A 20,199-nucleotide genomic window follows, 5' to 3' on the forward strand; every position below is an offset into this window, starting at 1 on the left:
AGCAAGAACAGCAGAGGTATAACTCAACCTCCCTTTGTACAAAGCACAGAAAGAAGCAAGATGCTGTACTACAACCACTTACCAAGCGTGTTGTGGACACCATCGGCTTCCTCTTTTACACTTTCATCCAGGCGCTCTAAATTCTGGACCAATAAGGCCACAACCTGGCCCTCCACCTAAATTGCCATGGTCATGAGAAAGATCAGAAAGAGGATTGGAAAAAAAGATGAGGGAGGGAGAACAGGGAAATTGGAGAGAGATTATAATATAAAAATAATTGTTAGTTTTATTTATATATACACACACATATATTATTATTATACATATATCTACATATATATATATACACACACACACACACATAAAAATCAATAATCAGTACTGAAACACTCCGCCAAACATGATTCTGAACAGGAGACATTAACAATCTTGCTCTAAAAATCTCAGAGCTAGCAAAGGATTCATCAGGTAAATCCACCACAGTGTTTTTCTTAATTAGAAAATTGTTTCACATGAAACAAAAACATCTGGAAGAAAAATATGAACCTTGTCACAGTCTTATTTCCTGAATCAACCTGATTGATTTATAATCCCTCTGAATTCTTAAGTGCTAGACACTACAAACCAACAAGTATTAGCTAGCTGTCAGCTCTGCAAGCAGTTCTCCTACTTTCAGTTGCTTACTGCTGGTCTATCTGCATTTTTGTTATATCTTCCATCTTAAGAGGTCGATAAAGTTGAAGGAACAACGGTCACACATGCACGTTCAAATCCAAAACCTACATGATCACCAGTCTTGCATTTAAATCTTAGTAAGGTGGATATACCAAGTTGACTTGAGTGAGCTAATGAAACCTAAATAAACAATCATCAGCAGGAATGGGAATCTACACTTGCAAGTTGGATTCTAGCCTCCTAATCAAAAATCTAGTATAATTAGTCCGCTTTTAAAACTGGAATGGGACAAAGTCCACTATGACTTTGGTGAACTTCCCATCACAGCTGTAAGCCTGGAAAATTTAACCTGTCATTCCAATTCAAAGCACTGTCTTTGAATGTTGAATAATGAAGCCATGGAAAAATACAGGTACCAGTTGCTGCGGAAGGCAAGGCAACAATCTTTACAAGTAACCTAAAAGATTATACCTACTTTCTCAATAAACAAGAGTAATCTAAAAAACAGATAACTGAACATTTCTCCCAAGATACGGCTGTCCTGTTTCTTTCAAAGAGGAGAACAAAACCTGTAAAGCTTGGCTATTATCAGAGGGCTGGTGACAAGGAAACACAGAAAGAACTTGTTTGATTTACTATCTCTCAGTGCATTTTACAGAAAAAAATTCTTCTTTAACAGTTCGTCTCTTCCATTTCATTCATCCAGCAATCTTTTCATCAAGGGACAGTAATTAAGAATAGCCCTGAGGCCAGCTGGAGGAACTCACCTCAGGGCCACTGTAATTAACTTTTGGAAGGCAACATTATAGTGAATGGACTAGAAGGACTGTAGGAGAAAACAGCCTTCACACCCTGATCTTCTATAAAGAAAAGATAACCCATAATTCCCCGTCTTTCAATTTCAACATAATAGTTACAGGACAAGACTGTTCAGAGTTCTTCTGCTCTTTTTGGCATTCTCCTCAAGGCTAACAGCAGGAGGCACCCAGCACAAATGCCAAGAAAAGAGGAAGTCCATCAACACAGAAGATGAGGCACTCAAAAGCATTAACTAGGCAGAGCACGCAAGACTTGGCAATCGTACCGCATATAGGTTGTTTAATCTCCATGGCAAAAAGGATCATTACATCTAAACTCTCCTCCACTCTTAAAACGTATTAGCTCTGTTACTTGAAAACTTTCGAGCTTTCACTTCCTTTTTACACAAGAAAAAAAGTGCAACCTCACTATAGTAACAGATGTTCCAGTTCAGCCATGAATTATTGAACCACTGGACAGAAGTCTACTGGTCTCCCTATGCAAGAGGTTAGACTCATATATCGTAATGGCCCTGCTGTCCTTCAGATAACAGTCTGAGCTCTGCCTCAGATTTCAGTCTTTCCAGGGTGAACAGAAATCACTCTTTTCTGCAAAGAAGGAAGAAAAATGCCAAGCAAGCTTCAATTTTCAGTAGTACGCTATCCAAGTCACAGATGCCCTCCCTCACTTATTCTCCCTCACTGTATGGAAGAAAATCCCCCAACCTACACAGATTTTGAAATATGAGCATGTTCCCTCCAAAAAAGGAGGTGGTCTAACAATTTGCCAGAACAGCCTACTCCCTATACTAAAGAAACCCACCAGAGCCCTAATTACAGCATTTCAGCTATAAGAAAACAGACACATGAATTGGATAGCTTCATCCCGGTGTTGGTATTACATAAAGCCACAGCTGTGGAAAGCAGGGTAGTTCCAGAGCATTCACTGCTCTGTGGTATAAGGTAGCCATTGTTCAGCCATCTAGAATAAGCTAGAGCTTTCTACTTACTAGAGCGTCTATGAGGACTTCAGCTCCTTCTTCACTCTCATGGAGAGTATCTATATCAGTCAGTTCTTGAAGCAAGTCTACCACAGCTATGGAAACATGTGGAAAACGTCAAGGACAACCAACACAGAGACAGACACATTTAACATCAGAATAACACTTCTCTGTTCTTAGGCCAGCACGCTCACGCCATGATCCAGAACAGCTGGTAATGCATTACACAACTGGGGCACAGGAACAGCAGATTCAAGAGCATAAAGACTACTTCAGAAGACAGGCTTTAGGAGCACTAAAAACCAAGGAATGCTAACAATTAGCAATGATAAAACAAATGTCATTGGGTGCTCACAGGGTCAGGCAATTTTACTGTTGCTTGATGATTGTTTTTAAAATGTCAAAAAGCAACTAATACTCTAGAGTTGGTATAACTAGTCACCATCTTGCATTATCAAGACCGAATACAAGCACAGAGAAATGCATTACAATAATCTGATTTGGCTATTATCCTCTCAGTGATACCCTTGCTAACCTGATACAGCATGCACCTAATAAGGCCACTGCATAAAGCAGAAGTGATAACCCCTTTCTGCCTGGCCCAATTAACATAGCATGCTCCTGTAACCATGCACCTCACAGGAACCGCATAGCTTCTGCCAGCCCAATTTTCACTCATTAACACTGGACTACATAACACATGGTTCCCTTGAAGCTCTCTTATACAATGAGATGTATTCCATCTCATTAGACCCACTTTCTTATTTTCTCAGACACTCCGATCAATCTTCCCCAATTCCCCCTGGGGTAGGACAGGACAGGTATGCAGTTTTCAGCAAGTCCTATATGGTAATTTTGTGATGAATCTTTAACATTCCCAGGCTAACAAACCAGCCTCCCAAGTCTCCTATTCGTGCATTTGCTCAGACACACAAAAGCAATAAGAAAGATATTTTAATACAGCTCTTTTTAATAAGGTTACAGTTCTGACTTATCTAGTCTCAGGAAATCCTGTAATAAAGTTGCCTGTTCTAATCCCAAGCTAACCTATGTACAGGCACTGCAAAACACATACATCAGTATGACTACTACTTCCTTTACACTCTACAGCAATCCTTAACCAAGCCAAAGCTATCTGTACGTTTTCATGATAGGAACATGTATTTTCAGATGATTGCCCTATCACTTCCACCTGCAACTGTTATCAGGAATCAAACAGAAGCACAGTTATTCCTTACTGGGCACACAGTCACTTATGCTTATACAAAAACATGGTTGAAAGGTATCAGGGTGCAATTTTTAAAAGCAAGTTAGGGCATGACTCCATAAACAAATTAAGAGAAAACAACCTGCCTTACATTTATTCTGCAAGGAGTCACATCTATCAACTATTAAGTAACACAAGCTGGAGGAACGGGCCAACAGAAACTGCATGAAGTTCAACAAATGCAAAGTCCTGCATCTGAGTTGGAACAACACTACGCATTGGGGACTGACTGCAGAGGTAACAGCTCTGCAGAAAAGAGTCTGGAAGTCCTGGTGGACAAGCCGAACATGAGTCAGCAGTGTGCCAGTGCAGTGAAGAAGGTTAACCGCATACTGCGTCGCATTAGCAACAGCAAAATCAGCACGTCAAGAGAACTTACTGGCTGCTTGGCACTCATGAGGCAACATCTAGAATATTTTGTTCAGCTGTGGGCTCCCCCCACTAAAAGAGACATATATTGGACTGAGGAGAGTGGAGGACCACTAAGGTGGTCAGGGGGCTAACACATCATACAGGAGGAGAGACTGAGAGAACAGGGTGTGTGTGATCAACCCCTAGAAGAGAAGGCTAAGGTAGGATCTAGCTGTAGACTACTGCTACCTAATGGGCGCTATAAAAAAGACTGCGCCAGATTTTTCTCAGAGCGTACAGTAAAGGATGAGAAACAAAGGATAAAAGTTACAGCAAGGGAAATTCAAACTAGATATTAAAAAAAAAACAAAAACACATCACTCTTCAGAAGAGTAGCACAGCACTAGAAACATCCAGAGAGGTAGGTGAACCTCCGTCTTCAGAGAATGTCAAAACTCAGTTGGGCATGGGCCTAAGCAACCTGATCTAGCTTTGAAGTTGGTCCTAATTCGAGCAGGGGATTAGACCAGAAGCCTCCAGTGTCCCTTTCCAGTGTACACTACTCCATGATTTAACAATGTTCTAAACAGGCACCCAATGTAATAGGAGACACAGGAATCCAACAGGAAATTGTTAAATTCTGTTTTTCTGTAGCCCAGTCTAGAAGGAAGGCCAAGCCACACTAAGTCAGAAGCTCCCAAGTTAGTCTTGTTCTTTAAAAAAAAAAAGAAAATAAAACAAAAAAGCCCAACAACACCCATGCCACTTAGTGCTAAAGACAGCTCATCTAAGACATGAACAGAAATGCTGTATCCATATAATTAATTTTAAGCGGTTAAGTGTAGCTTGACCTTTGACCAGCTACCATGCAACTGCGCTCAAGTTCCTCTAGCAGCCAGAAGAGAGTCCATTTTCTAGGGCATTCCTATCCAGGTAGCTTCTACTGAGGCTTCCAATGAGAACGTCAATGGTTCTAAAGAATTTTGGAGAAGGAAAAACAAGACCTCACTTGATGCTTTCCTGACTTTCATTAATTAAATCTTCTTGGTGATCATCTTCTAGTCACTTGCTCTGTGTAGAACTACCCGATTCTTTGATTCGGCAGATTATTTGCACACCCCCCCACCCCAAATATTGCTTTTCTCTCCTTGCATTAGTCCCTCAGGACACTAAACTTAAATCAAAACTGAAGAACCACTTGTTTAGTATTCCCTTTATTCCCTCATTTTAAGATCTTCTCCCAGTAAGTTTTAACAAAAAGTCAATAGAAAACTTGAGTTGTACCCTATTTTGTTATATGTCTAGAAGCTTCACTTCAACAGGGTTTCCATTCTGTAAATAAGCAGCAGCATCACCATAAGAAAGGTGTTACTACAGCCTCTATCCCGATTCCAACATATCCGAAAATACATCACCAGTTTTATAACAAGAAATATTTTTTCTCCCGAAATTGTAGTTCATAAGTCACATTTCTATCCCTAACTGACAGACAAGTGGCAAAACAATTTAAAAAACAGTTCACAGTGAAAACCCTGACAAGTCCTCAACAGCAGCCGTGACCTTTGGACATTGTTTTTCATGGCTGAAAGGATAAAGCAAGCTGTGTTCCTGTACGCTCCAGTTTTTAAGGGTGCTATGAACCAGCTCTACTATCCCAGCCAAAATCCCTACGGTTTGTTTATCCTGCAAATGGTAAATTCAAGATAACCTTTTAATGCCACGCACATAGTACACAAAAAGCCTGAGGTGTCTGGCAAAAAGAATAAAACATTAAACGATGACGACTGTGAAACTGGTTAGCACAGTAGCTGTTTCCCACTGTAAGACAGTGAATTGTTAACAATCATTTACTTGAGAATAATTTCCATTATAGATCACAGATAAGGCAAGCAGCAGTGTCTGCTGTTTTGCAGAAATCAGCATTCTACCAAGGTTAAGTTAGCTGCAAGTCAAAATAGCCAAACATGTAAATGGTGTTTTGCAATGGAAACCGCTATGCAATACAACATTTGTTTGGGTTTTTATATTCGAATCACTGCACACTTAGAAAGAATGAATTATGGTTTCTTTAGTACACAGTACTACATGGAAAACTGAGGAAAAAAAGAAAAACAAGATCCCTACATCAGATCACAACACTTAGCACTTACCAGTCCTTTTAATATTGCATATTTCAAAGCATCTCAGAAAAGCAGACAAGCATCATCTACCTCTTTACAGAAAGCAGAGGGAAGACAAGAATTAAATGATTTCCCAAGGTCGCAAAGTGACAAAAACGTAAAAAGAAAAACCACCACAAGCCCCAAGTCCAGTGCCCTTCCCACTGGGCTTCACTGCTCCTTCCATCCACTAATGTTTGTCAGGACACAGACACAAGATCTCTCAAATCATAGCATGATTTTTCAGTTTAATCTACTGTGGAATATTTTAAAAGCCACACAGACTGAGCTCTACTTTTAAAGACTCTGCACAAAGGTAAGCAAAACAGAATTCTATTTATCAGCTGAAGGCTAAGAATCAAGGCAGCAAGATACTCAAAACACAACACTGTCCTCCTTTAGGATTACTGAAATCTTTAACATACAGAATAGACTGAAAACTCTTCTCAAACATCCTCAGATCTTTAGAGGAGCAAGAGACAGCTGCACACAGGGGTCAGGTTCAGTGAAACAAGAATTGATTAATCATGGAAACATCTCTGGATATTCATAAAACTAGAGGGGCTACCCACAAACTCAAACTTTGAGAAAATCAAATTAAATATATGAAAGCATGAAGAATTTATCACAGTTATAAATTAAGTGTAACATTACAGTGAGCTAGTCCACAGTAAGTGGTTGAAAACATAAGAAAACTCAGCCCTCAGTAAAAAGGGGTAACCAATTTCTCTTTTACTGAGGACCATTCAAGGCAAAAGTTTGCAGGTGGTCAGGAGTCTATGCTGTGAGGCCGATACTTTAGCTTTTCCTGTGTTGTTCATCTGTCCATACTCTAACATAGCCACTCAAACTTGGATGAAAAGTTCATAAAACATGAAGGGAGAGCAACACCACTGAAAAAATTCAGAATCAATATTACTTGCACAAAGAAGGTTTTCACTTGAAAAAGGACACGAATTCAGTGCAGCAGGAAAGAAGAGAAAAACATATAGTAGTCTCTGAAACCAGGATATAAGAGATTACAGAAAAGTCCACAGAAAACCTCCCACAAGAGAGTTGCTTTAACAATAAAGGATATCTGTGTTGTCGTGTCCAAGCAGCCCAAGGAGAGACTGCACAGCATTCAGCTCCACCAGCAGATGGTACAGGTCTGGCATAGTGGCAATCACATGCATTTCCTGAATGATGTCATTTAAATCCAGCTCAGATTCCATGAACCTAACACAAAACAAAAATTGTTAACGAAGAGGCAAGAAGTACATCAGCTCTGCTTAGCAGACACAGCCCTTTCAGGAAAGGGAACGAGACATTCCACAAGATACCAGGCAAGGCTTAGGCACCCACACAACCCCGTTCTGATCACCTCACAGTCACGGAATTCAGAACTCCTTATAAGCAGTTTGTGCCTCATTCTGTCCTGCTGCTGCCCCTTAAAGCCTAGTCATACAGTAGTACAAGCCTTCCTACAGTGTAATTTGCATACTTATAGTAAATAAGTAGCTCCATTCCAAATTCCATAAATCTGAAAGTTATAGAACTTCAAAGATCACCAAGAAGTTGTAACTACATAGAAAACACCCTGCATATACAGATATATACATACATACACACATAAATATAAAAATATATATTTATATTTATTTATATATTGTTTATTTATATATCTAGAGATTTATATATATAAAAATCTCTATTTTATATATATATATATATAAAAATCTCTAGAGCGAAGCACTTTCCCCAACTATCACATACTGAGCAGCATGGCTGATCGTTCTCTCCTAACAATTGGTAATAATACTGATGCTGGAAACAGCTAGTTAGCTCACATTTTTTAGAGCAAAGCCGCTTATTTAGATACCTAATGAAAAAAAAGAAAACTTACAAAACCTTATTTAATTTGTGCTCTCAAAATACAAAGAACATAATCGAATTTTAGTATTTAAATTTCACAAATATATAAACGGCAGTAAGAATTTAATAAACCAGAACTTTTCCAACCATTGCTTACCATTTTCTTCTCCATACTGCAGTTGCAAGTGACACTGTTTTATTCTATTCCTGTCATCACCAGCAGTCTCGATAATGCCATTTTTAATTAACAATGTTAGTTTCACTTACAATTCATAAGAACTACACGGCAATAACTGCTATTACATAAGTTTAATGTAACCGAAAACATCTGTATACTCAACACATTGATTTAGGGTTGAAACATAAAAGCAAATGAAAAAAGGGCAATACAGAGGGGCTGAGCAAGATCTTACTTCTCTGGATTGTCAGGAAACTTGATCCGTAGCTCCTGGTTTTTGTAAGATCTCTTCTCAAAGGTGAGAATCATCTTTTTCACTGAACTTTCATCCAAAGGTTCCTCCTAATCACATTGAAAAAAACCACAGAGCTTAACATCTGAATGGCTGGAACAATTTCCTGGCAGAAAGCAAAAGAATAATCAACATACTGGATGTGATAAGACTGTACAGGCCCAGATCCATTAGGGATATAGCAAAGGAACAAATTGTAATCACTGGAAGTCTCACTGCAGAAAGCTGACAAAACTCATACACCATTACCATTCATTTATTGATTTACTCCAACTTTGATCTGAGCAAGTTCCCCAGAGCAATCAGAGGTTTACCAACTGAAGGTTCTTTGTAAAAGAACCAGAAGAGCTTCACTACGCTTTCTGAAACCGAGTATGAATGAAAACATTTAGTTTTCGCAGTGGCCCATCTTCCTGGAGCTATTTTTTACACCTATGTTATTAACTAGCACCACAAGCTTTTCATGAGCCTTTCTGCTACTGACATGTTACAGTAAATCTGCATTAGCAGTTTTTATATAGGAAGGGTCTTTTCGGAATTCCATTGTGTTATTTCCTTTCGCAGGTCTAGCATTTAACTGCCTTCAATTTAGGCTCTTCTGTATTTTCCTTACTTTCTCACTTGGACAAGCATTCACTTCTATTTTAAAGTCTTCTCTCTCTCTCTCTTTTTTTTTTTTTAAAGCTCCTTTTATTTTTGGAGTTCTTTTGAAGTCTTTCTCAATTGGTATTATACATACATTCTCCTGTTTAATCAAACACTGATATCAAACTTTTTTGTGCAACCTCTTCCCCCTTCTACAAGTTTGCTGAACTTGGCTACGTTACAATCACTATTACAAAGAAGGTCTCAAAAAAGAAAAAACAACAACAACAATGACCCTCCACATGTTAATCTAAGTTATGTGTCTCCAGTTCAGGATTAAATCAAGAGTTGCTTCTGCTCTTGAGGATTCTTTGATTAGTGACTCTAAGCCACGATCTTTTATGAAATATAAAATTTAAATTCCTCCAGAGGGCCCAATTACAATAACACCAGTCAATATGAAGACAGTTGAAGTCTTCCATTATTATTGGATTTCCTACTTTCTCAACTCTAATCTGCCTGAGCACTTTACACCATCCCATTCAGGTAATCAATACTACAGTCCCCAAACTATATTCTTTCTACAATGGAATTTCAATCCACATAGATGCTGTCACAGATGCTGACACTGTAACCTTTATTTTATTTGATTCTCTGCTTTCTTTAACAAATTCCACTATACTACATCCATTACAGTTTGCTCTATATCCTGTATAGAATTTGAGTCCAGTTTTGCAAGTGTCCCACAGATTAGCTTCCCGTCCATCAAATTTACTGATATAATAAGTATCTCTGAAATAAAAGAGCATTTAAGGCGTCTATATGAACTATATTCAAAGAAAATAAACACAAGATTTCTGTTCCGAAGAACCCTTGGACTTCCATCACTTAAAATGCCTGGACGTGTAAACTGTACTCTACAAACACAAGGGACTTGCACACTGCAGGAATCCACAAGCCTCTAGCCAGTCAACAGGGCTTTTGGCTATATGCATTCATCCTGGAGCTCAAATGCTAAAGAAATCCTCTATTATCTTTCTCAGCTATCAGCAACAACTGTAATGGCAATAGCTCAACATCAAAAAAACAAGGGAGATTTCAGAGACGAATGCTAGCAATGCTCTATACAAAGGACAATGATACCTTACAAACCCATATGATTCTGCAGCGGTGAATATCACTTGTTTTTTTTTTTTTTTTTAATCAAACAGGACACAGGCAGCAGGAAGCAAATATCTTCTAGATTTATACCAATCCATGTGTCACATTTATAAAGTGATCTTTCCCCTGGCCCTTGGCAGAAAGGCCAGTGCTGCATTGGATTTCTGTCTCCAAGGCTTGAAATCATTTACCCTTGACAGCTGCTACCCCCCCTTCCTCTGACCCAAGACCTTTCTTCTACAGAAGAACGTTTGTTTATTTGCTGCTGCTGCTGCTGCACAGCTCGAAAGAGGGGGAGAGTGGGAGAAGCTGGATGGCTGGGTGTACTGATGAGAACAACAGAAAACTAATTAGAATACAGAAGCTATTTCCTAACCATACATTTTAGAAGGTGATTTGGTATTCTAAATATAAAAAAAAAAAGAAATCAGGCTTTAAAGATTTTTTTTTTTAAACACCCCTCTTCCCTCTTTAAATCTTCAGAAGGTATATTTGGGAAGCCTTGTTTTAAATTACTGAATAATCTATAGGGTAAGAAAGTAAAATCACAACCTTAAGCTGTATGCGGCATGTGAAAATGATCAGTTAGTCTCATCATCCAAACAGAACTAAATGTAAATCACAGAAATTTAGCTATTGCTTATTTCTCATTGCTAATATACCTACTCAAATATTTTCTCCTTTTCCCTCCAATTATTTATAGTGAGAAAAGTATAATGACAAGTAAAAGCATGAACTATTTTATACAGGCATTATCCATCTTAGAAAAGGGACAACTTTGAATTCATACAGGCATAGACAATTTATTTTTCTTCTTAAGAGTTAGGCTATGACAAAAAATTCATTTGAACAAAGGGCAACTGCTTTCCAGCCTCCTCCTTCCCACATAACACTACCGATTTACCTCTTCGTCTTCCTCTTCCCCATCCCTCTCAATTATCTGAAGAAGTTTCTTCTTCTCATCATCAGTTTCTTCCAGCGCAACAGACTCCTCTTCTCGGTGGCGACTATGTTCTCGTGCACTAGCTTGCTTCCGTCGTGCTTTGATTTCTTCTTCCTCTTCATCACGAGGTCTTTTTGTTCCTCTGTTAGGCTAAAGGCAGAGGAATAAGGTGAATGAATACAAACCTTTGTTGACCCTTGCAAACCAGAACACCAATACTACACTACTTACTGAGGAAATTCTCAAAAGTTGCTTAAAAATTTGATTTCACTATGCTTAACAACTTTGAAAACTGGAGGAGAAATTAATTTAGTGAAGCAGAACGTCAAATGAATAGATGAATAACTCTGCCAAGGGCTATGTCAGCATCCTACCTCATTTGATCCATATCTTCATAATGAAAAAATACAAGTGTTTCAACAACAAGAAGTGTCCAAACTGAACTGACCACTGATTCTATAGCAGACAAGCTTCACTTGGAAATCAAGGATCTGAACTCAACTAAGACAACTGAGACAGCTTCTTGTTTTATAAACAGAAGACCAATATACTCAAGCATATAGAGGTCAAAGATAATTTTACACCCACCTAGCATATGAACCTATTTTGAATTCTTGTGTGTACCCCAATTCCCCTTGACTTCTTCTATCCGTCTGTCTAAAGTTTGCTCACATTGACTGCAGAATCAAAGCCCCAGTTAGGGTATGGAGGAAAAGAGTATTCACTGCTATTCTGCAGGGGCTGGGAACCAGTTTAAGCAGTGCATGTACCTTTACAGTTTCCTTGGAACAACCTATTATTTTATTTGACAATGTCTAATTAATTGGCAAAATGAAAGGTCACTTGCGAGGGACAAAAAAAAAAGCACACTAACCCTAATCTCCTATTTTAATTAAGGTAAAAAAGTATGAAAGCGTTTGCATTGGAAGAAAAACACTCTCCCTCTTCAAAAATTGCAAGGATATGAAATTTGGTCTCCCTTGCTTCTTTCTGAAGGACAGCCAGGTTGAAACTGAAGTACTCCATTCACTATAACTACAGGAAAACGAGGCTCATTCTTTACCGTTTGACAGGAGCCTGTGTGCTAAGAACAATGAAAACAATAGGATAAATATTCTTACTTTCTACCAGCTGCTTAAGTTGCTTTGTAGATAATATCATAACCCTACTAGGTCTAATATTCATCCAACCCTTTTCACAAAATATTATCTGGTAGGGAAGACCTAACTTTTCTGCTTTGCGGGTCCCTCCGTCTACAGTCATAAAAAAATCACATCACATTTTCATGAATGTAAGGCCTACTGTCTTATTGCACTTTGGATTCTCCTCGATTTTGATTCAAAGCTAGCTAGACAGAAAAAAAACAAAGATGAAATAGGTGACAGTGTCCATCTCCTGCCAAGTCCAATAAGAGTACAGGCCTCAAAGTGGGAATTTCAGCTCCTCAGCAGCCTGGGAACTTTAGGCCCCAGAGGACACTAAATCTTCCAGGCTCACAAGGTAGCCCTGCTGTGATTCTGATTAAAATGAGTATGTTGCAGACCAGCTAACGGTGTCGCTCTGCATAAAGCTAGAAAGCGTTTATGGAGTTATTTAATATATATGAAAAGCTAGCAACTGAAAACTCAGCTCTCAAAACAGAGAGACGTAACCCCAGCCCCCCCCCCCCCCCCAAAAAAAAAAACACTAAAGAACACTTGAAGCTTTAAATATAATAACAGGCAAACAGGACAGCAGACTGAACACAATTATGTTATATTTTTAGGGGTATAGTGCTGGCATCACTTTAGGGAAGAAACAGAATCAAAGTTCTCGCTATATAGGATCAAAAAAACTCAGACAACACATTAGCACAAATCTAAGCTCTAGATGCTTGCTCCCAGCCAGATCTATTCAAACTTGGTTATCTGTCTTCTCCCTCACTACGTTTTCTCGCTGTTTGAATTATAGATGGTACATTCCTGACTTAAACTTCTCTAAAGTGCTCCCATACACTTTTAAAGCAGTTACTGAGGTCATAATTCAATAGCCATGAAGTAGCACTATACTTTGAGATTCTTTGAAATGAAAAAAGTTATTTACTTGGAGGGTTTTGTGTATTTTTTTTCTATTATAAATCTTCTGGGTCTTTTAAAATATAATTTTGCACAGATCAACTCTGAAACAAACACGTCACTGCCAGCAACCAATAATTTAAGCTCTCTCAAACTAGTTAGCAATCCCTCTATTTCCCTCCCCACCCCCCAAAACCAGAGATTTTTCTAAATGGCATCACCTCAGGAAAAAACCTAGGTAAACAGATACGCCATACTCAGGGTCCTTAACGGCAGGCAGGTCTTTGTCCTTCATATGCCCTTCTGTTCCCGCCTCAATGTGCAATATTAAAGAGCAACCCAGTACACCCTAAATCACCTTTGACAGATGATTAACATTACAAACATAGATATACAAATTAATGACACAAGAAGTCCTGAAATTTACAGGAAAAAAACCTTACAATATTTGCCTTGGACATTCCTACTTTAAGCTTTAGGATCTCATTCCCCTCTCTCTCATTCCTAAACATCAGAAAAAACAACAAACAAACAAAAAAGAGACTGTAGCGATAACGAGGGACCAAAGGAGTTGGTGGTTTGTCAGATGCAAAGTAGTGTACCACAGGCCAGGACTATATCATATCACCAGAATGAGATCTAAATTAAAACTCCATCATGAAGCCAACTCCATTTCCTCCAAGCACGCAATCTACAGTATCAGAATTTGCAATCTGTTTCCTTCTCAATTATTTTATCCTTTTTTGTATTATATATTGTTGGGGGGGGGGGGAATCTTCTATAATACATAATAGAAGTTATTACGATAAATTATGAAATCGCCCAGTGTGCAATTATTAATGCTGCCAACATATCAGCAATAGACAGTAATTGAATTCCTAGGTAAACTTTATTAAGCAGGCATTAAGGTTGCTCCTTTTGCTATTGATGTTATGCTAAACCTTACTGACAATACTGCAGTTATCCAACAAGCATTAATAAAAACTAAGAAATCAAGGCATAAGACACTTGTGTATCTGCTCGTTTCACAAAAGATGCACAGTCATGAACGACCGATGGAAAACAAACAATAAACTTCCACTTATTGATTTTCAGTTTTGTTTTGCCTTTCTATTTTCTAAAGGATTGCTACTAACCAAAAAGAATTAAGCACGTACGCTGTTGCACTGGAACTGGCGCATTTCGCTAAGCAAGCACATATATGATATCTAAACGTTTATTCAAACAATTTCATAGCTTCACACACCTACTTAAGTTTTGACTTTTTGGTAGAAAATGCCAAGTTAATGTTTAATAAATAAAACATATATCATTTTCTTCCCCTCTTGGTGGGCTAAGGGGAATTTGGTGGAACCTGGAATTTATTAGAAAGTACGCAAGAAAAGCATTTAATTTTTTTTATTATTAGTTAAGCTTAATTTTCTTCTTATTGAATGCAGTTCATTCACTGTAATTTACTCAGAAGAGGTTTTCATTTAAAGCTAATACTGATATAGTCAAGCAAAAACCAGCCAATATAATAGAGTGTGTAAAAAAACCAAAAATCCTCAGACATTTATAAAATCCTATAAGATAAACAAAAGCTGCTGATTGGTATAGGGAGAATTCTCTCTCTCTCTCTTCTCCACTATTCTTCAGTTGTACTTGTTTTTGACATTAATTGAAATATTCCAGTCTTCTGTTACATACTGGAACTTGAAGCGTCAGGTGGCAGATCCTTTCTAGAAGTACACAATGAAACAAAGGTCTTCATTACAAAGAGCAGAAATGAAAGTCTTCCCTCATGTGTTGTGAAGGTGAGCAAAATTATATCCTAAATCAGAGAACAATGATCTGTTCAGGGGCCCTGCCCTGGCTTCCTTGGAACAGTGATTACACATCAATATCAAGATTAAATATCCCATAGAAATCTGAGAACATATTGTTCAGACTCCTGATTGTTTCTCCACATATCAGGAAGGTTTAGAGAAATCTCACTAACGTAGTTTCATATAACTAAGACATTTACTTTGTAAGTAACCTTGTTACTGTGGAGCTCAGAAATTATTTGTTAACAAAATCTGACGTAAACCTTCATAAGTGATACAGCTTCTTTTGTGAGCATGTCTCAGCCAATGGCAACCTGTTCAAAAGAGCCACTGAAGAAAACTACATATTAGCTGTCAATTCAGAATTTCTGAAAGCAAGCTCAAAGTCTCCAGAGGTATCTTCACTAACTTATTATTTTTGTTTTCAAAATTTGTGATAAACAAGGCTACTCTCAATCCTACTTTTCATTGTTTTTCCTGAAACATGGCACTTCCAGCTGGCACAGAATCTAAACATTGAAAATCTCACAGAACTGGTACACGGAAAATCCAGAGACTTCCTGAGAGCTCCAGAATTGTACAAGCTGAGGCAAATGAAAGGAAACACACTGCATCTACATGGACATAGTTTATTACTTTAGGGAAGAATTATTTCCTCCTCCTTCACCTTCCCATCGCGTGGAACACCTAAGCCCCACAGCAGCTTGTTACTGTGAAAAATACGTAGACAAGGAAAAGATAAGAAAACAAAATCCGAAGTTTCACCTTCCCATGCAAAATTAGAGTTACCATTTAATATTCAAAAACCAACAAACATTATACATATATATGTGTATATATATACACATATATACACACACACACATATATATAATGGCCAACAGATGCACGTTTGTCCCCTCTGTACAAAGGCCAGCAATAACATATCTATTCCTGCAGTTGCTTTACTTTGAATTGATGAAAACCAGATGAGGAGACAGAGGACAGCCACCAGAAGCTTTAAAAGGACCAAGCCTTTTATGAACAAACACCAAAAATCTAGAGCACAATCTTTAGCAGAAATAGCAATCTTTCTTCCTTCTCTGTGGCATCAGTCAGAGAGCTCAAAGCTCAAAAACCAATCCTAAAAAATGGTGCTATCGCTAGGACCATTCACAAGGCCAGCTGCACGCTGCCCTGTCTTTTCTCAAGTCTCTACAGAGGCAACTACGCTCATTAGCACACTTCAAAAAACAAACAGAAAATCTGTCTCCTGCAACGTAAAGTATAAATTGCATCCAGGAAAAACAAGAGAAAAAAAAAAAGACTAGTAAACCAAACAACATTTTCTAAACTTCCAGCTACCCTCTATAAGACATTTGTAAGTTCAGCAGAAGACTGACTTGCCTCTCCTCCCAGCTTTCCATCATTTTCTGCCGTGTCCATGGCAACACTGAATGAAATATGGTCTGATATACCCAACTTGTACGTTAAGGGCTCCAAAACGAGCTGATGAACCACTTGTGAACAGAACAGAAGAGCAGCGTAAACTTGGGTACTGGGAGGTGGAAGAGGAGGATTTTTTACCTTGACAGACTTTAACATACATTCCAGTTCGGCAGCAAAAGACTAGACGTGGAAAAGTAAACATAAGGTTCACTTGCACCTTCACTAACTTAACCAAAAGAGCACTCTAGCTCCGGGCAGTCTGGAGAAGCACCGAACAGGCAATCTGAAGAGAACACAGAGGCTGATGCTGATGACTGCTCATAACTTTAAACAGAAGGCATGACAAGAGTTGCTAGGGTAATAAGGTTGTAAGTAGTCAACAGCCTACAAGTCAACTGAACTGCCTCTACCATCAAATGCATTCATTATGTTAGCAAGTTTACAGTAAATTATCTATACCAGTAGCAGAAATTAGTCTGCACCTGCACTGATATATAGGGATACATTCCACTACAAGCTACATTTAACGAAATCAAACAGGAAGACAGCCCAACTCAGTGAAGTCAAACCTTATCTCATATTTTCCTGCTTTTCCCTTTGTTTGATTTTACAAATATTTCATTTTAAAAAAAAATAGCAATTTGTAATCACCCCACACTGTAATGAAATTTGCATTTAACAAGAACTAAAATAATCTCCCTTCCCCCCCTCCCAAGACAACTGAAAGAGATGTCTGAAAATAACCAGAGATGGCTTTGTCCCCCTTAATTACCCACTGCAATCAGAAACCAGACACAGTGGATCTGGGCAGTCTTTCTGGGCAGAACAGCAGCAACATTTAATCAGCAGTTTAGACCATCTGCAACTGTTTTGCAACAACACATAAAGTTTATGGATTCCTGAGCTTTGTATAAACTGCCAGGTGCTGGAGTCTGTTTAACTGTATTTTCTGTTGCAAGATGTTCCCTTTCCTATTCTGATCAACGCTTGATGCTGAACTGGCAGCACAGTGCCTGAAATCTTCCATGCCAAGTTTGACACTAAGGGAGAACATTTTCTTGATTAATCAAGGGCACAGATTAAACGTTTAGAGGAGACAAATTTGAAACAATATAAGAGAAAAGCAATTATTGTGGTTTGTGCTGAGGGAAGCTAAGAGCAACTCATCTGCAGCAACAGATTAAAAAAATCAGACAGCTGAAGCGCACGCCACCCATCATCTAGCCCACTCTTCTGACAGCAGTTGCCACCCCAGCAGCAAGGATGAATGAAGAAATCTTGAACCAGCATGCTTTTCAGTCTGATATAGGAAAGCACCCTGACCTCAAATCCAGTTAAACTTAAAACATCAGATAGAAAATTGGAGCAGTTCAGGAGCTGTTTTATGAGCTACTAAGTCATCCCTGTCTCAGGAGCAGCAGCTCTGTCAAGCAGACAGCTTGGAGCAATGCTCACTTCATCTATCTGATTTCATTCTGCCACGCGCAAGGCAGAACCCTCTCTGTGGCACAGTCACAACAGAATAGAAGCTGGATTATTTTGAATTTTACTTGTTCAGTGGAGTAGAACGTACATTTCCAAACTTATATTTTTGGTGCGAGGGCACCTATTCTGCCATTTCCTGTGACAGCAGCGGCGGGTACCTGACCTTTTCTAGGATGGAAGCAGCTGAAACCTGTAGTTTGCAACTTCTGTTTCTAAGTTTCAGCCCTAAGCCCCTTCACAGAAGGCATTCTCACCTTCACAAAATCATAACTATTTATCTGCCTTCTGTTCCCCCACCTATCTCACATGTATTCACCCTTCTGCCTAATTCTGGAGGTCTGAGTTCAATGATGCCAGAAATCCAGCACTTCTTCTGAAGCGTTACCTAACCTACTGACACAGGAAGCCATTTGTATTCAGGTAAGAGACCAGAAGAGCACAAGGCCAACACAACACCTTCAACAACAATTTCAATACTTGATTTTAGAATGCTTTTATTTTACCTACTGATTCAGCAGGGAAAGTACGTTGTTGCAGTTTGTCTAGGAATAAAAGTACAAGTCAACAGTATTTGTGTATAAGAATCATAACAGAGAAATTAAAACGTTATTACAAATCACTTTTGTCATTCACTTATCCACAGGAGAACGCTATAAATCTACAGCTGTGACAAAAAATGAGTGGTTTACCACAGCTACTTACAAATTAGCCTCCACATATTCAATAAAACACAATCGTACACCAAGAGCAGAAAAATATTTATAAGATAAAAAGAAAGTTTTATAAATAGGAAAACTTTTTCAAAAGATTTGAATAAGAAATGATATCAAATGGCTTCTGTAGCGAAACAGGCAAGAAAAAGGAAGAATGAAAACGCAAGTCGCAGAACGAGCACAGGCTCTACCTCAGGGGCAGGTGGGGGCGCAGGTCAGCGGGGACGCACGGCCCCGTCCCCACCAGCCGCGGAAGGCAGAGCAGCCACACGCCCCCCCCGAGCGATGCTGCTCACGGACGCCGTGGTGCACCGAGCGGGATCAGAAGCCCCCTTTTTCAGGGGGAAAGGTACACCGAGGAGCCCCCGAGCACAACGGCCGGGGAGGAGAGGAGAGGAGAGGAGCGCCGGGCGCTCCCGCCGCACTGCCTTCCCCCGTGCCTCGGCGCCGCCCGCGGCTCCTGGGGCGCTTCGGGCTCCGCACGCCCCCGCCGAGCTGCCTCGCGGCCCGACCCCTCACCCGGGCTCCCCGACCGGGACCGGGACCGAGGCCGCCTCCCCGCCGCCCCCAGAGGCCAGGGGCCGGGCCGCCAGGCCGCAGCAGCGCCGGGGCGCTGGGCCGCGGCCGCCCGGGCAGGCCCGGCGACGGCGGGCGGGAGCCGCCTGAGCTGAGCCGAGCTGAGCCGAGCCGAGCCGGGCCGAGCCGAGCCGGGCCGAGCCGAGCCGGGCCGAGCCGAGCCGGGCCGAGTCGAGCCGGGCCGGGCCTGCCCCGCGGCGCCGCTCACCTGGTAGCTGAGCAGCTCCCCCACGTCCATGGCGGCCACCGGGCAACCGCCGCAGACCACTGGGCTGCGCGACACCGCGCCGTAAAGCAGGGCGCCACGGGAAGGCGGGAGGGCACCACTCCACCGGAAAGCGAGGCGGGAGGGGAAGGGTGAAGGGCTGGCTGCCGGAAAGTGAGAGGCGGGCGAGCGCCACACTGTCGCAAAGCAGCCCCGGGTGCTGGCAGGGGTGGGGGATGCGAGGGCCGGAGAGCCCGGCAGAGGGCAAAGGGCGGAGGGCAAAGGGCGGAGGTCAGAGGTCAGGGCAGCCGCGGTGCGGCGGGGAAGGCCGTGGCGGGGCCTGCTGGGCCTCGGGGCAGCCCCGGGCGGGGGGAGCCGCCCCGGGATGGAGCCCGAGCCGGGCCGCGAGGGAGGAAGGGGGCCTCGGGAGCCGGCCGGGGCCGCGGCCGCCACGGAGCGGGCAGCCCGGCGAGGCCAAGCGCGGCTCCTCGCGGCGGCGGGGAGCGGGCGGCGGGAGCCAGCGGTGCCAGCGCTGCATGGCAAGGAGATGGCGAGGCGGGCCCTCGGAGCGCGCCTGCCCGCCTGCCTCCGGCTCCTGCAGCTCCGGGCGCGCCGCGCCCACCCTCCGCACCAGGGCCCTCGTTTACCCGTTTCTGCCCTGGTGCAG

At 41.0% G+C, this 20,199-nt stretch overlaps 1 protein-coding gene across 1 annotated transcript in view; it reads right to left on the reverse strand.

The window, feature by feature from the left end:
- The window catches only part of CTNNBL1 (catenin beta like 1), a 61,193-nt gene extending 41,410 nt beyond the window's left edge, over positions 1-19,783 (reverse strand). The window contains exons 1-6 of the mRNA XM_068912992.1: positions 19,536-19,783; positions 11,225-11,413; positions 8,518-8,624; positions 7,329-7,468; positions 2,483-2,580; positions 83-176 (exon numbers count right to left, since the gene is read on the reverse strand). Coding sequence (XP_068769093.1) covers positions 83-176; positions 2,483-2,580; positions 7,329-7,468; positions 8,518-8,624; positions 11,225-11,413; positions 19,536-19,565 — 658 coding nt within the window. The 5' untranslated portion in view covers positions 19,566-19,783. The remainder of the gene's footprint in view (positions 1-82; positions 177-2,482; positions 2,581-7,328; positions 7,469-8,517; positions 8,625-11,224; positions 11,414-19,535) is intronic.
- Between the last annotated feature and the right edge of the window lie 416 nt (positions 19,784-20,199).

This window comes from Struthio camelus, chromosome 18, assembly GCF_040807025.1.
Source record: "Struthio camelus isolate bStrCam1 chromosome 18, bStrCam1.hap1, whole genome shotgun sequence".
NCBI classification, from domain to species: Eukaryota; Metazoa; Chordata; class Aves; order Struthioniformes; family Struthionidae; genus Struthio; species Struthio camelus.